This window comes from Bubalus bubalis, chromosome 15, assembly GCF_019923935.1.
Source record: "Bubalus bubalis isolate 160015118507 breed Murrah chromosome 15, NDDB_SH_1, whole genome shotgun sequence".
In the NCBI taxonomy this organism is placed as follows: Eukaryota; Metazoa; Chordata; class Mammalia; order Artiodactyla; family Bovidae; genus Bubalus; species Bubalus bubalis.
In genome coordinates this window covers 6107766-6123933 of record NC_059171.1, presented here as the reverse complement: position 1 = coordinate 6123933, position 16168 = coordinate 6107766, and the positions used below count along the sequence as shown (strand labels likewise).

The following is a 16168-nucleotide window of genomic DNA, read 5'->3' as shown; positions in this document are numbered from 1 at the left end:
CAGACATTTATCCAAAGAAGACATACAGATGGCCAAGAGGCACATGAAAAGATGCTCAACATTACAAATTACTAGAGAAATGCAAATCAAAACTGCAAAGAGGTAACACCTCACACCAGTCAAAATGATGATCATGGAGAGGGTGTGGAGAAAATGAACTCTCCAAACTGTCAGTGGGAATGTAGATTGGTATAGCCACTATGGAGAACAGTAAGGAGGTTCCTTAAGAAACTGAAAAAGAACTACCATATGATCCTGCAATCCCTCTCCTGGGCATCCATACAGAGAAAACCACAATTCAAAAAGATATATGCACCCCAATGTTCATTGCAGCTTGATTTATAATAACCAGGAAATGGAAGCAACCTAAATGTCTTTCCACAGAGGAATGGATAAAGAAGATGTGATATATATATATATATGTGATGGAATATTACTCGGGCATGAAAAAAGAATAAAACAATGCCATTCGTACCAACATAGTTGCAACTAGAGATTATCATATGAAGTGAAGTAAGTCAGACAGAGAAAGACAAATATCATATGATATCACTTACACATGGAATCTAAAAAAATGATACAAAAATGAATTTATTTACAAAACAGAAACAGACTTACAGGCTTTGAAAACAAACTTATGGTTACTAAAGATGAAAGTTGCAGGGAGGAAGGAAAGCTGGATAGGAGCAGTTTGGGATTCATACATACACACTACTATATATAAAACAGATAATCAACATGGACCTTCTGTATAGCACAGGGAGCTCTATTCAGTATTCTGTAATAACCTACATGGGAAAAGAATTTGTAAAAGAATGAATGTATGCATATGTATAACTGAATCACTTTTCTGTACACCCAAAACTAACACAATATTGTAAATCAACTATAGCCCAATATAAAATAAAAATTAAATTTATGGGAAAAAAAAAAAACAAAACCTAAGCATGGAAAGGAGACACAGAATGTCCTGGAGAAAGAGGTACAATTTTAAATAGGATGGTCAGCAAAGGTCTCACTGACTGATGCTGGAATGAAGATTTGAAAGAGGTGAGGGAGCAAGGCTCCCGAGTGACCAGGAAGGGTTCTACAGGAAGGGGAACGGCACGTGTGAAAGCCCTGAGCCAGGAGGATGCCAGGCGTACTTAAGTAAGAGCAAGAATGCTCACACTGTGGGGGCAGAACGGCCAAGGCGAAGACCAATAGGAAAGATGTCTACGGAAGAAGGAGGAGGGGTTCATGCCATGAAAGCCATTGAACACTTGGAAGGTTTAGTGGGTTGAAGGTACTGATGGAGAACGATTTGTTGGAATTTTACTACTAGAGGGAGTAAGTTGGAAAGTGGGTTGTTGCTAGAAAATGGGGTACCTGAAATTGAGATTAGGAAGGGCGTGGTAATTGATAATGACAAGGTATGACTTAGGAGTAAGGGCTGAGGTAAGGGGGAGAAAACAGTTACTACAATGAGGGACAGTGTGGTCTGGTCTAAGGATCTGATATTCAGAGCTGGTTGTCTTAAAGAGGAGGAAAAGGTCATCTGAAAGCAGAAAGGAGGACTTAGGGGTACATGTCACCTGCTTCCAAGCCCAGCGGTGGATCAGGAAGAGAAAAGAACCACTTGAGAGGGCTGCAGAGGAGGTAAGAGTCTTAAAGACAGCCAGGTTTTCCTTAGAATAGAAACATGAAGGAATTGTTCAGAAAATGCAGGTATGAATTGTTCAGAAGATGCAAATGAATGACTCAGTTCCCAAGGACAGAGGCATCTGAGAGAAGAGAGGTGTGGTCAGAATATGGGTTCACAGAGAAGCCATGAGGAGATTAGAGTGAGAGACGTGAAGACAAAGCTGTGAAGAAGAGCAGGACCCACCCTGGTCGTGGTTGGCACAATGGGTGCTGGAGGCCAGGAGGGAGGGGCATCTTGCCAGAACCAGTGTGCAGGGTCCCTTCCGGACTCTTGTCATAGCTTGCCTCCTGAGGAGCAAGCACCTTTTCCCTGCATGGCTGCAGTCACTGTCCCCAGCGATTTTGGAGCCCAAGAAAATAATCTGTCACTGCTGCCCCTTTTTCCCCTTCTGTTTCCCGTGAAGTGATGGGACACTTCCTCCTTGGAAGGAAAGCTATGGCAAACATAGTGTATTAAAAAGCAGAGACATCATTTTGCCTGCAAAGGTCCAAATAGTCAAAGCTATGGTTTTTCCAGTAGTCATGTACAGATGTGAGAGTTGGACCATAAAGAAGGCTGAGCACCAAAGAATTGATGGTTTTGAACTGTGGTGCTGGAGAAGATTCTTGAGAATCCCTTGGACTGCAAGGAGCTCAAGCCAGTCAATCCTAAAGGAAATCAACTCTGAATATTCATTGAAAGGTCTGTTGCTGAACCTCCAATACTTGGCCACCTGATGCAAAGAACTGACACATTGGAAAAGATCCTGATGCTGGGAAAGGTTGAAGGTAAAAGGAGAAGCAGACGACAGAAGATGAGATGGTTGGATGGCATCACCGACTCAATGGACAAGAGTCTGAGGAAACCCCGGGAGTTGGTGATGGACAGGGAGGCCTGGCGTGCTGCAGTCCATGGGGTCACAGTGTCAGACACTACTGAACGACTGAACAACTGTACTGTTGACCAAGATGACCGAAGGGAGAAGGAATGGTATGGGCGAGAGTCGGTCGGTGCCTCTGCAGGTCCCCGCGGTCCCTGTGCATCACGCAGAGGATGTTCGTATGGACCATCAAAGCGCCCCGCACCTCCGAGCCGGAGGGCTCCTCTCCCAACCCAGGCAGCGGCTGTCGCAGGCCGCAGGCAAGCAGGCATAGCACACCGCGGTGCGCGAGGTCCAGGACCGGCTCTCGGCCTTCAGGGCTCCAGCGAGGCTGCGCGCTCTGCAGGCTGCACTGCATCCATGAGGTCCGCGGGCGAAGACCCACTCCTACAGCGAGCTGCTGGGCGGCCGCCTGGTCAACCGCTGCACCCGTGCACCCGCAGGGCCTGAGGGAGCCCGGATTCCGTGGCCCTGGAGCAAAATTTCCTGCCCATCCCGCCCCCAGTGACCCCACCTCCTGGGACACAGAAATAAATGGTGTGGAAACTGGGGGGAAAAAATAGGTAAAGTCTCACAAAAAGCCTGCCTCGCCTTGCTCTTTTCTTGTTTTAGCATCATGTACTGTCTCCTTTCTCATCGGTTCAGTTCAGTTCAGTTCAGTCGCTCAGTCTTGTCCGACTCTTTGCCACCCCATGAATCGCAGCACGCCAGGCCTCCCTGTCCATCACCAACTCCTGGAGTTCACTCAGACTCGTCCATTGAGTCAGTGATGCCATCCAGCCATCTCATCCTCTGTCGTCCCCTTCTCCTCCTGCCCCCAATCCCTCCCAGCATCAGAGTTTTTCCAATGAGTCAACTCTTCGCATAGCCAAAGTACTGGAGTTTCAGCTTTAGCATCAGTCCTTCCAAAGAAATCCCAGGGCTGATCTTCAGAATGGACTGATTGGATCTCCTTGCAGTCCAAGGGACTCTCAAGAGTCTTCTCCAACACCACACTTCAAAAGCATCAATTCTTTGGTGCTTAGGCTTCTTCACAGTCCAACTCTCACATCCACACATGACCACAGGAAAAACCATAGCCTTGACTAGATGAAACTTTGTTGGCAAAATAATGTCTCTGCTTTTGAATATGCTGTCTAGGTTGGTCATAACTTTCCTTCCAAAGAGTAAGCGTCTTTTAATTTCATAGCTGCAGTCACCATCTGCAGTGATTTTGGAGCCCCCCAAAATAAAGTCTGACACTGTTTCCACTGTTTCCCCATCTATTTCCCATGAAGTGATGGGACCAGATGCCATGATCTTCATTTTCTGAATGTTGAGCTTTAAGCCAACTTTTTCACTCTCCTCTTTCAATTTCATCAAGAGGCTTTTGAGTTCCTCTTCACTTTCTGCCATAAGGGTGGTGTCATCTGCATATCTGAGGTTATTGATATTTCTCCTGGCAATCTTGATTCCAGCTTGTGCTTCTTCCAGCCCATTGTTTCTCATGATGTACTCTGCATATAAGTTAAATAAGCAGGGTGACAATATAGATCATAAACTCTTTGAGGTTACTAAGAAATTTTACTCACTTTGACTTCACCTGTTGATTGCTAGTACTAAACGATTTGGGCTTCCCTGATAGCTCAGTTGGTAAAGAATCCGCCTGCAATGCAGGAGTCCACGGTTTCATTCCTGGGTTGGGAAGATCCCCTGGAGAAGGGAAAGGCTACCCACTCCAGTATTCTTGGGCTTCCCTGGTGGTTTAGCTGGTAAAGAATCTGCCTGCCATGCGGGAGATCTGGGTTCAATCCCTGGGTTGAGAATATCCCCTGGAGAAGAGAAAGGCTACCCACCAGTATTCTGGACTTTCTAGACTAGAGAATTCCATGGACAGTATAGTCCATGGGATCCCAAAGAGTCGGACATGACTGAGCAAGTTTCACTGAACTATTCAGTATTTATTCAAAAACAAGCAAATACTTTTTACTGGCTGGAAGACGTGGCTGAAGACTAATCCTATCACACTCAGTCTTCTCTCTGAGAACTCTCTGGAGCTCCCCAACCCGAGATTCTTGTGTCCAGTCCTAGATGACCAAGCGCTGTTGTGAAACCTGGCATGCTGTGAGTTTATGAAAAAATCAAAGATACTAGGGCTCTCATTTACCTATTGTAAGAGGTCACAATTTTGCCTATAATGATATTTGCTTCCTGATCATTTCCTTTTAGAGAAAAGAAGATCAATAGCCAAGACAAAGTGTAATTCTTCAAGGACACTGCAACCTCTTGAGAGTATTCTGGAGAAGTTGGCCAAACAGCCACGTGCTCAGTCGCTCAGTCCTGTCCTGCTCTTTGCGGCCCTGTAGACTGTGGCCCACCAGGCTCCTCTGTCCATGGGATTCTCCAAGCAAGAATCCTGGAACAGGTTGCCATTTCCTCCTCCAAGGGGTCTGCTGGACCTCGGGATTGAACCCGCATCTCCTGCATTGGCAGGCAGATTCTTTCACCACTGAGCCACCTGGGAACGCTCAATGACAAATGACAAGGGTGCTGGTCTTGCTCAAGGGTGACAGATGAGAAGGCTTTGGCAATGCTGGGAGTCTGTGCCATTATCAGGTGTGAGTCAGCATTGGAGCCAGGAAGGAATTGACATGGAGCTAATTAATAGATGATTCAGTGTGGAGGCAGGGCTGTGGCAGGCAAAGTCTAGAATTCAGAAACTGACCTAGAATCAGAACTTGGCAAGTGGGTAACCAACAGCAGAGTCTTTGCCATAAGGTGACCACCACCTATTCCATCAGGCCTTCACCAAGGCCACTGTGGCCACAGCAACTTTGGCAATGGGGTCCCTCCTACCCACCCTAATGTAAGGCCCTTCTGTTTTTCAAAAACCTGACTTGGATTGCATCAGAGCTGCTAAGTCCATTTTGTGGCATCCCATTCCTTTAGCCTAAGCAGGGACGCCCTTGAATGCCCCCGGGGGCTGGACAGGATGCAAAGCCACCCGCCACCCCGTCTCCTCTCTCCCCTCTTGTCTCACACTCTCCCTCTTGCACTTTGCATTCCAGCAAACTTAAATTCTTCCCATTCCCCAAACATTCAACTCCATAGTTGCTGTTGATATGACACCTTCATAAATGCTTTGAACGTTCATCGTCCAGGGAGGGTTCAGGTCTCAACTTGAATGGGGGTGCACATCCTGGGAAAAGTGCTCCTTGGCAGCTAGGTGGGTCGGGTCTCCCCACTGACCTCACACCCCTACAATTACTTAATCTTTTCTCTCTCTTCCAGCCCGTTATTTCCATGAAGGTGGCAACTTTGGCTACCGAGGTCACCACTGTTCTCCCAAGACCTTGCCCAATACTGCAACTCGATAGAAGCAACTTAAAAGAAAAAGTTAGGTGAATATACTGTCCTGCCCAACAACCGATAAAATATGAGTGCACAATTCTCATGTGAGCACCCTAGTTAAGCTGAGAACCTTTCCCTTACTGTCCCCTGAAAAACACCTTGAATACACTCAATATCTTTAAGTGATTACATCCCATAAAAGAATAAACCCCCCCAAACTGTTTAATTCAGAAAAACACAGAATACAGGCTGATTAAAGCACTAACTTTATTTCTAACTTTTTGACCAATATCATTTGAAGAAAGAACAAAAATAAAAACAAGGTACTACTGTAACACATCAAGAAATGACTTTATCCAAATGGAAGATATACTTAACATCAATTCATATATTAGTAACTTACACACTTATTATCAAATATGACATAAAACCACAAAATAGTCTCTCGAAATCTCAACCAAGCTTCTGGTTTACCATATGTGTCACTTCCATGACTACCAACCACACATATAAAGAGACTAGGAGAAATTTTATTGAAGATGATTTTCCAGAAAATTTACACAATTAATAAGGCAAAGTATGTTAAATAAGGCATAGGCAACAAGGGGGCCCTGAATTTACTCTGGAAAGGCTGCCTAAGGCACTACCAAAGTAGAGAGCTGTAAATCCCTGATCTGACTTTAAATGTTTCCGATCTTAAAGTTTTCAATTTCAAGCACAAGCTGACATGACCATGCTAATTGCTATTCTCTCAGTACAGGCAGATGTGAGAAATATTACGTCCATCCAAGGCAATGTCACCCTCGTATATGTTTGTAATGTATCTGTTTGTATGAGGTGTAACAGTCAACTTGGCTATTTTTTCTTTAAATGCATTTTAAGGACTAATGGCACTGGAATGAATGGTAGCACTAAAGGGAAAAGGACTATTTTAATATAAAACAATACTAAATCAGCCTGTGATGATGCAAAATGTTGAAGCTATAAGAATTTTATAAACGATAATTTAGAAATTATCAACGCTTTTATTCAAAACTGCAAAAAGGTATCAATTCCCCTAATCTACTGGAATCACAGGTCTTATGAATAATAGCACTTACTGATGAACCAAATCAAGAATGCATAATATAAAAATAATTTTCAAAAGGGAACAATTCTGGTTAAAATCAGAATATAAAATTATGAGGACCAAATCAGGGATAGCGGTGACAGGACACTGGTTTGGCCGATGAAAGCGACGAATGCTTGTGACCAGCAGTCCCCAGGTGCCCTGTGCAGGCGGCCCCGGTGCCGCCAGGATGGGGCTCAGGAGACTGAGGAGGGGACCCGGTGACCCCTGGACCTCAGCTTCACACGAGAACCTCTACTTCTGTCTTGCAGTATACCAAGATCACATGCAAATCGTTTCTTTTAAAGGCCGCGTATGTTTACAAAAGAAAATTCTGAAAACCAGAGCAAAATATATATGCTGTTCCCCAGCACCAAAGAGAACTCAAAGCAGGGCATCTTAGACACAGAGGCTGCAAACTCCTGGGAGAATCAGCAGTTCATTCCTCTCCTGACAGACGTCAAGATGACTTGTCATCTCATGAGTCATACTATAGGGTAAGAGACGACTAGTTAGTAAGTACCTTCAGGTTAACAATGCACATCCAGAGGCCAGCTAGCTGAGTGGAAAGTGTTCATCGCTCGCCGGGGGCGGGCACCCACGGCAGCCAGCAGATGCCCTCTCTGTTCCCCGGGGGCGGGCACCTACGGCAGCCAGCAGACGCCCTCTCTGCTCGCCAGGGGCGGGTACCCACGATGGTCAGCAGAGCCCCTCTCAGCCTGACCTGGGCAACGAGCGGCTTCCGAGAAGCCAAAAGCTGTTCATGGCTAAGGGCTCACTTCCTTCAAATATTTCAGGGGACAAAAGACTCGCGCGGTGGCACATTTTCAGTAAGCCTGGAAGGCACGTCAGCCCAGCACAAGGCGCATCCCATACGGATCCGTGACCGACATGCAGTCCTCAATAACCAGATGTTACCTCATGACCGGCCAGCACACAGACATGCGTAGTGCCTGGCACACAGGTCCTCAGTAAAACCTTAATCTATTCTGAAAAGGTAATGTTTGCTCAGGATTATATTCCAAAGGGTAAACATCAGGAAAAGAAAATATACTAAAAAAAAAAAAGCATGGAATGTCCATTCTATCCTATGCAGCAGTTGGATTTTTTTTTTTTAAGTTATAGTAGGTTTTTGCTTAATACCATACATTCTGGGCTTAGGAAGCAGCATGTTATTAAAATGTAAAATAGGATTTTGATTAATAACCATTATCATGAGTTTTAAAAAATCAGAGTAAAAAATCACTTTAACAAAAAAAGGAGAAAATATCTAAATGAATCTATATAAATGTAGAAATCAATGTATGTGACCTTGGAAGATATAAAGGAAAATATAAAGCTTGCCTTTTTTAATAAGTAATGTCTTTCATTAACTAACAGAAAGTGGAATTCCGAATTTCCCCTTATATGTTTGGTCCTTATAGCTTTTCCTGGACAAACCCAGTCCTACCCATTTTAACAAACTCCAGTTGAAATCATCTAATAATGCTGAGTCTAGGACAAGCTATCATTAATGCACATACAGAATCCCGAGTGTCACATACAATCAATGAAAAGGTCAAATCTGACCACGTTTACAATATTAAATAGTGAAAATGAAAGATCCAGGAAGGCCAATAAAATGGCTTACAGGAAGTTCCTTCTACTTGTTGATTTTACAGCTTTAAGAACTGAATATGTATGTGTCTTCCTTTCTAATTTGGGACTTTTTATGAAGTCTTATGAGGATGCATTCTGTTTTGAACTGTGCATGTCTAAGTTGCAGCAAAACTCAAGCACAAGTGAAGGTAGTTTTATCCCATGGAAAAGCATAAAATATAGTTCTAGATACAAATTCATTATCATCTAATTTAAGAAACTCTGGTCATCTGGTGTGGACATCAGCTTATAATACATATATTGCCTAGAGCAAAGCACAGCAACCTGTAAATTGCATCATTCCAACAATTTCCCATTCTTTCTATTGACAAACATTCAAAAACAGCATTTTCATCATATGAAAGTAAACAACCACAAGAACGTGTACTTTTCTCACACCGGCTCCTAATCCAAACAGCCTCACCGCAATTACTGTAATGACTGGCAATCACTGGGTTGATTGGGCAAAGCCTAAGTTAGCGCTTTCCTCCAAAAAAAGTATAAAAAGGATGCTTTAAATAGACATACTCCAGAGAGAGCTAGGTTTGCATTGTAAATCATAGAGTTTGTGAGAAGGGTGTAAAATGACAGATTCACGATTTGAGATGGAGAGAAATCTGTTGCTCCACACAGCACAAAAGAATTCTGCTCAGACGACCAGAGCTCCTCTCATTTCATAGCCGGGTTCTTGGGAGGAAGGAGTTTGTATGTGTTGAAGTAGCCCACCACCTGCTGGGGGACCTCCGCCAAGACACTCTGAGCAAGTGCTTCTTTTGGAGCCTTGTGAACAGATAAAATCAAAGCAATTTTATTAGCAACCAAGTTTTTAACTGGGATTTTGATAAAAGACTAAGAATTCCTCCCCCACCAGGAAAAAGCAGTTAGTTCCCAATTTCTAGGCTTGTATCTTGTCTCGAGAATAGGCCACAAAACACACAACAAACCGTTACTCGGGAATGCTTTAGTATGCTCACATTTAACAAGTCCTTTTTTGGTGCCTGCATTTTGGCATTTAATGATGTTGGTTCTTTTGCTTTTCAACTTTTAAATGCGGGTCTTTCATTCTCTGGGTATTAATTTTTTTAACTTTTTATTTTCAAATAATTACAAATAGTGCAGAGAGCTCCCATGTACCCATTACCCAGTTTCCCCCAAAGGTAGCATCTTTTATAACCATAGGACAATAACAAAACTAGGAAGCCAACATTGGAACGGTTCTCACAACTTATTCAGATTTCACTAGTTTTATATGTACTCATTTGTGTGTGTGTGTGTGTGTGCCTGTGTGTATACAGTTATATGTAATTTTATCATGGGGGTATATCTGTGTAGGGAGAAGGCAATGGCACCCCACTCCAGCCCTCTTGCCTGGAAAATCCCATGGGCGGAGGAGCCTGGTGGGCTGCAGTCCATGGGGTTGCTAAGAGTCAGACAGGACTGAGCGACTTCACTTTCACTTTTCACTTTCCTGCATTGGAGAAGGAAATGGCAACCCACTCCAGTGTTCTTGCCTGGAGAATCCCAGGGATGGGGGAGCCTGGTGGGCTGCCAGACGTCTATGGGGTCGCACAGAGTTGGACAGGACTGAAGCGACTTAGCAGCAGCAGCATATCTGTATAACCACCGTCACAATCAAGATACAGAACAGTTTCACCATCACAAAGATCCCTAACACTGCCACCTTTTTTAATATACACCCACCTCATTCCCCTCCACCCACTCCGACTCATACACTGGCTGGTGGGAACGTAAAGCTATGACCTAACTTTACATAATTATGTAAATGACATGATTTACATTATATGACATTTTTGTCATATTCTGATTTCACCAGTCTGTGTGTACACAGTTATATGTCGTTTTATCATCGGGGTCTATCTGTATAACCACCATCACAATCAAGATACAGAACAGCTTCATTATCACAAAGATCCCTAACATTGCCACCTTCTGCGTACACGCCCAGCTCATTCCCTTGCACCCACTCCGACGCACACCCTGGCTGGTGGGAGTGTAAAAGGACATAATTATGCCAGAAAAGTTCAGAAGCTTCTTTAATGACTAAAATGCAACAACCATACAACTCAGCAACTGCACTTATGGGTATTTATCCCAGAAAAATAAACTTATGTGCACACAACAACCTGCTCATGAATGTTTTCAGCAGCTTTGTGTATGACAGATGAGAACTGGAAACAATTGAAGATGCCCTTTAACGGGTGAATGGTTAAACTGGTATACCCATACCACGGAATACTACTCAGCAATAAAAAAGCAATATATTCAACAAGTGGGAAGACTCTTAAGAGAATTAAGCTGAGTGGAAAAAAAGACAATGTTGAGGTTATATACTATGTGATTTATATAACATTCTTAAAATGGCAAAAACATAGAAATGAAGCCAGACTGGTGGTTGCCAGGGGTTAAGGAGGGAGTGAAGGTGGCCGGGAAGTGGTGTGATTGTAAAAGGGCTACGTGAGGAAGCCTGCTGTGATGGACCTTGATTGTATTGTCAATATCCTGGTTATGATTCTGGACCATAGTTTTACAAGATGTTACCATTAGAGTAATCGGGGTAAAACAGTCTCCTCAGAGGTTTTTCATCAAATCAACTTCTAGTTTGGTAAATTCATCATATACTTACATAGTTTTTCTCTTGTTACATTTGTAAAGATAAAATATATTTTAAAACAGCAGTCACAACAACATCGTTTTAAGTAATTTATCATAGGGACTATAAGAGGTACACAAGAATACAACCTTGAAAAATAAACAGCCAAATCTAATCAAGGTTCTTCAAATGGAAAATTCACACACTCTACTAGCTCAGTGTTGAAGAATCTGCAGGAGACCTGGGTGGAGGAAAAGGCTACCCACTCCAGTCTTCTTGCCTGAAGAATCTCATGGACAGAAGAGCCTGGTGAGCTGCAGACCATGGGGTTGCCAAGGGTGGGACACAACTCAGCATACATGCATGGCGACTGCAGACATCTACTCTTAACTGCCCGGCTACGGACAGGCAGAGTCTGTTCAAACACCTTGGAGTGCGTGAGGAGCAGGGAGGCGTGGTACTCACGTTCTGGAACTGCCTGAAAGGCACAAACTGGACAATATCCCTGACGGCTACTTCGCCGGAAGGGGAGCGGAGGCTTCCGCCGTCACCATCTAGGAACTCCATGGCGCCGAAGTCCGCGCCTCCAACGCCGACAATGATGATGGACATAGGCAGCTTGGCAGCATTAACAATCGCCTGTCTGGTCTCATCGAGGTCTGTGATCACGCCATCAGTAATGATCAAGAGCACAAAATATTGCTGCCAAAGAAAGACAATGATGTCCGCTGAGCGAGCTGAGCTTCCCAAGAATAAAAGCAACGGTTAATGACATCTCCCGCCTGATGAGTCATTTCGTCGCTCATTTTCCTTGTCAGTCTCTACCCAGGATACCATCTATATGAAATTTTCCAAGATTCTCTGATGACAAGGAAATTAACTGATATGAAAACTGTAGGTTAATTAAAAGTGCAACAGACCACAGAAGAAGGTTGGCAAAAATACACAGAAGCAAGATGAAACTTTCAGTTAGCACAGAAACATTTTGATTGAACTGGAGGATTGGGTATGTCAAAGTACCTGTCAAGGGAGCAACTGGCAACAACTACATTCTTAAAAGATCAAATATGGAAGTAGAATTGTTTATCAAGCTAAAATATGCTTTTGAATAAATGGATATGGTTCAGGGAGGGGCAGAAGGGAATCTTTCTCTCAATCCTGCCATCTCTGCTAAATCATTTTAGAGAGTGATACAATGGGACATAAAGTTGTGACTCCATCTTTTGGGTCATTTACATCTGGAATGGAAAGAAGAATTATAATAGAATCTATCATGTGCTGGGTGTTTACGGTTTATCTCCTCACACTTCTTTCAATAACTGTATGAGGCAGTTATCCCTGACTTATTTCTGAAGATACTGAAGCTGAATGAGGTTCGTTCTCCAGGGTCGAACAGGCATTTTGCAACAGCAACCGAAGTGGTAAGTCTCCTCAAGCCTTAACTTGCTAAATCTACTCAAAAATATTTTTTTTTTCCAGAACCTACCCAGGAAAATTATTTCAAAAGATAGAGAAGAAACTCATTAGGTATAAAGGTTGTTTTGCTGTTCTCTTGTTTTTAACGATCACCGATTTAACAGATGTTACTCCCAAACCAAGGAGGACACATCATTGCTTCATGCCCTGCGTTTGCATCTTGACAGACCAAATAAACAGGAAAATGGCACTGGGACCAACTACCAGCCTACGTTCTCCCTGCCCCCTGGCAACAGGGCACTCACAGAAGCTGTCTGTTGCTGTGCGGCTGCAGCAGCAAACCTGGCCACGTGATTTATGATTGGAGAAAAATTAGTCGGTCCATAGAGTTTTATCTGAGGAAGGCAGGCCCGATATGCCTCTATAATGCCTTGGACTCCTAGATTAAAAAAAAAAAAGCAGGATTAAAAATTCTCAAGCACAATTTAATTGTCTACTATTCACCATAGTGGCTAGTTTAATTTATATACTAACATACAGTGCTTTAAAGAGTCAAAAGTTCCATATTTAGGAGTTCTCTAAGGTATATATTACAAAACTCCATAGCGATGCTTCATCACACACACACACAAAACCTATAAACTTTACTCTCCCCGAGTAGAAGGCATTTGCTTTCACCTCAGCCAAATTATTCATTAGTCTTCAGTAGGGTTGTTATACTGTTTAATTTTGATATGTTTTGAGAATGAGACTCTGACGGAAAAAGAACCATGCAAAAGATGCTGCAACATACAACTGATGACAGGGTAAGAAAAAGTAACTGATAAAAATGGAAAACCTTTGCATATATGACCAGAGGGTCTACAAAAATGTCAGACAGCTATAAACTTAATGTCAATTCTAGCCAAGGGTTTATTGGATAACTTACAGATTAAGCGTGGTATAGTGGACTGCACTAATTGCAAGTATTCACTTCCAGGTTGTTTATCACATTTTGCTGCAGAAACACTCAAGCATGTGTTTGTGGGCTGCGGCTCAGGCCTTCAGGGTAGCTTCGCTCAGTGCAAGTGATCGGACACGACAGCCAAGTCTAAGCAGATGTTTCAAGAATTTTTACTGCCCTTTTTTGCCAGCTCTCTTGCTTTTCCCCCCTGCTATGGGAACAGCGTATTCCAGACTGCCTGAGGCCCAGAATGAGAAGGAACAGGGGGTGCAGCGGTCTAGCCAAGAGTCGAGTGATTTGTCAGGTGAGCGAGACATAAATCATTGTCATTACAAATTACTGAGACTTGGAGACTGTTGATTACCGCAGCACAGCCTATCAAGAGCTGAGGAGCATTCCTGATTAAGGCACTGCTGATGAATCTGCCCTTAATACACAACAGTGTCCGGGATGTAGGTAAGAGACTAGAAAGCCTATAGAAATTCCCCCACAGTACTTTGCTGAGAGTATCAAGAAAATCTGAAAAGACTTTTTAATGTCAACCAAAATGGGTGTCCTGCTTTTAAAATTTCCCATAGAACATAGATTAATAAGGAGGAACAGCATATATTTGGTTTAAAAGCTTAACAAGATCAAGTCTCTCCACTTAGAATATGAGTGCCAATAAACTCCTTAGGCACTTTGAATTTAAGAATAAGTGGTCTTATGAACCACCTTTGAGAATGTAACTAATTCATACACAGAGATGATTTTACAGGCATAAGGTGAGGCTGTAACTAGTGGTTAGTCAATCCAGTAGTAACAAAAATAGTATTAACATAAGCCAGCAGCAGGATCTTTCTGTAATGATATATGCTATAGGAAAATTGAACCCATAACCAAAGCAACAGTAATATTTTCTTCCATTTCTATCATCTAGCTTGCTTTCAATAAGGTATACAAAGCTATTAAATGTGTTCATAAATATCAACAGCCTTCAATTCCTCAACTAAAACTGAATTATGCTAGTATCTTTCCATTGCATTAAAAGAAGAACTGAGACATGTTTTTTTATGGGCAACTAAATTCAATGACTAATTAAGAGAAGAGGATTAAACTTCCTTGTCTTAAAATAAAGTTGTATTGTTTTCTGTGTGACATTTCCTTTGTCTGAAACCAAAACGATCCTTTCTTTTGTCCAGACTAAACCGAAAGCAGAAAAGCTGCACTTCGTGAGAGCCCACAGATGGGCTCTCATTACTCAGAGTGGATGAACTTCTAAAATGAATCATCCCATGATCTGTCATCCATATTTACTTGCAAAACATAAAATCTAATTACAACAAATTCTAAAAACTGTTCCAATTTCATCATAAGCATGAAGCACATTTTTTAAAAAGAAAAAATTACTGAAAAAAAAAAAAGAAATAATGGCTATTTATTGTGGGTATGAAGTGCCCATACCCATTCTATGGGCTGACTTTTCACTCTTTTGACAGTGTCCTTTGATTTACAGAAGTTTTAAATTTTAATTAGTCTAATGTATCTATTTTTTCTTTTGTTGCCTGTGCTTTTGGTATCATATCCAATTAACCATTGCCAAATACAAAAAAAAAAAAGAAAAATATTCCCAGTTTCATATGGCCAGGGATATAAAAGGCCACCAACCACAGCCGCTGAACGTGCATAAAGGATGAGAAAAGAGTTTTGCAAAAACAGGAGAAAATCCTAATACAAACTACTCCCAACAAAATATTCATGCTCTTCTACTTTATGAATATCTTAAGAGGAGATGGGAAGGACATCGTCTTCTATTAGAAATCTATATATTTTGCAACTGTTAAAAGGACCCTTTGCAGAAAATTAGCTTAGGGTCTACACTTTTATGCCTCTGCCCCCACCTCTTTCCCTCCTCCAAACTGTTCAGTTTTATATTAATTTTGTGGGAGATTTGGCATTGCTCAATATGGTAAAATGGAGAAAGAAGTGACAATCCACTCCAGTATTCTTGCCTGGAGAATCCCAGGGACGGAGGAGCCTGGTTGGCTGCCATCTATGGGGTCGCACAGAGTCAGACACAACTGAAGCGACTTAGCAGCAGCAGCAGCAATATGGTAAAAAGGAAGAGGCACTGGGATATTTGAGGGATAAACAGAAAAGTGGAATGACGGCAATATTTGTGCCTGTTTTCCACACAAAGAAAAGCTACTCCCAGAGCTTAATTCTGTGTTTCTTTAGCCTACGTCCACCTCCTTACAGAACCTGTGTAACAAGTAATTAGCTGCTGGACACTTTTTTCATAGAAAGTTAACTGTTAATCTGAGAAAAACACCTGCATATTAAATGATTCATTTTATTGAAGGTTTATTTTTAAATCAACTTATATGTGAATATAAAATGATTACTCTTACTGATCTACCATCAAGACTGAGAAATCTTTTATTCTATTAGACCTCTTAAGGTAGAAGAATTTAGCCAGCAGTCTTCATCATTATCATAGTGATTTGCCTTCTTACCACACTAACCACCAACTTGGTATAAAATTCTACTTTATGTGATAGGAAATTCAATATATCACAAAGTGAAACCTAGAAAGGAAA

General features: G+C 42.3%; 1 protein-coding gene across 4 annotated transcripts in view; it reads right to left on the bottom strand.

Annotated features, from left to right (window-relative positions):
- Positions 1 to 6123: 6123 nt before the first annotated feature.
- The window catches only part of CPNE3 (copine 3), a 47365-nt gene continuing 37320 nt past the window's right edge, over positions 6124 to 16168 (bottom strand). For all 4 annotated transcript variants that reach the window (XM_025265000.3, XM_025265001.3, XM_006073074.4 and 1 more), the window contains 3 exons: positions 12952 to 13085; positions 11696 to 11932; positions 6124 to 9399 (listed from right to left, as the gene is read on the bottom strand). In XM_025265000.3, the coding sequence (XP_025120785.1) occupies positions 9289 to 9399; positions 11696 to 11932; positions 12952 to 13085 (482 nt within the window). In that variant the 3' untranslated portion in view covers positions 6124 to 9288. The remainder of the gene's footprint in view (positions 9400 to 11695; positions 11933 to 12951; positions 13086 to 16168) is intronic.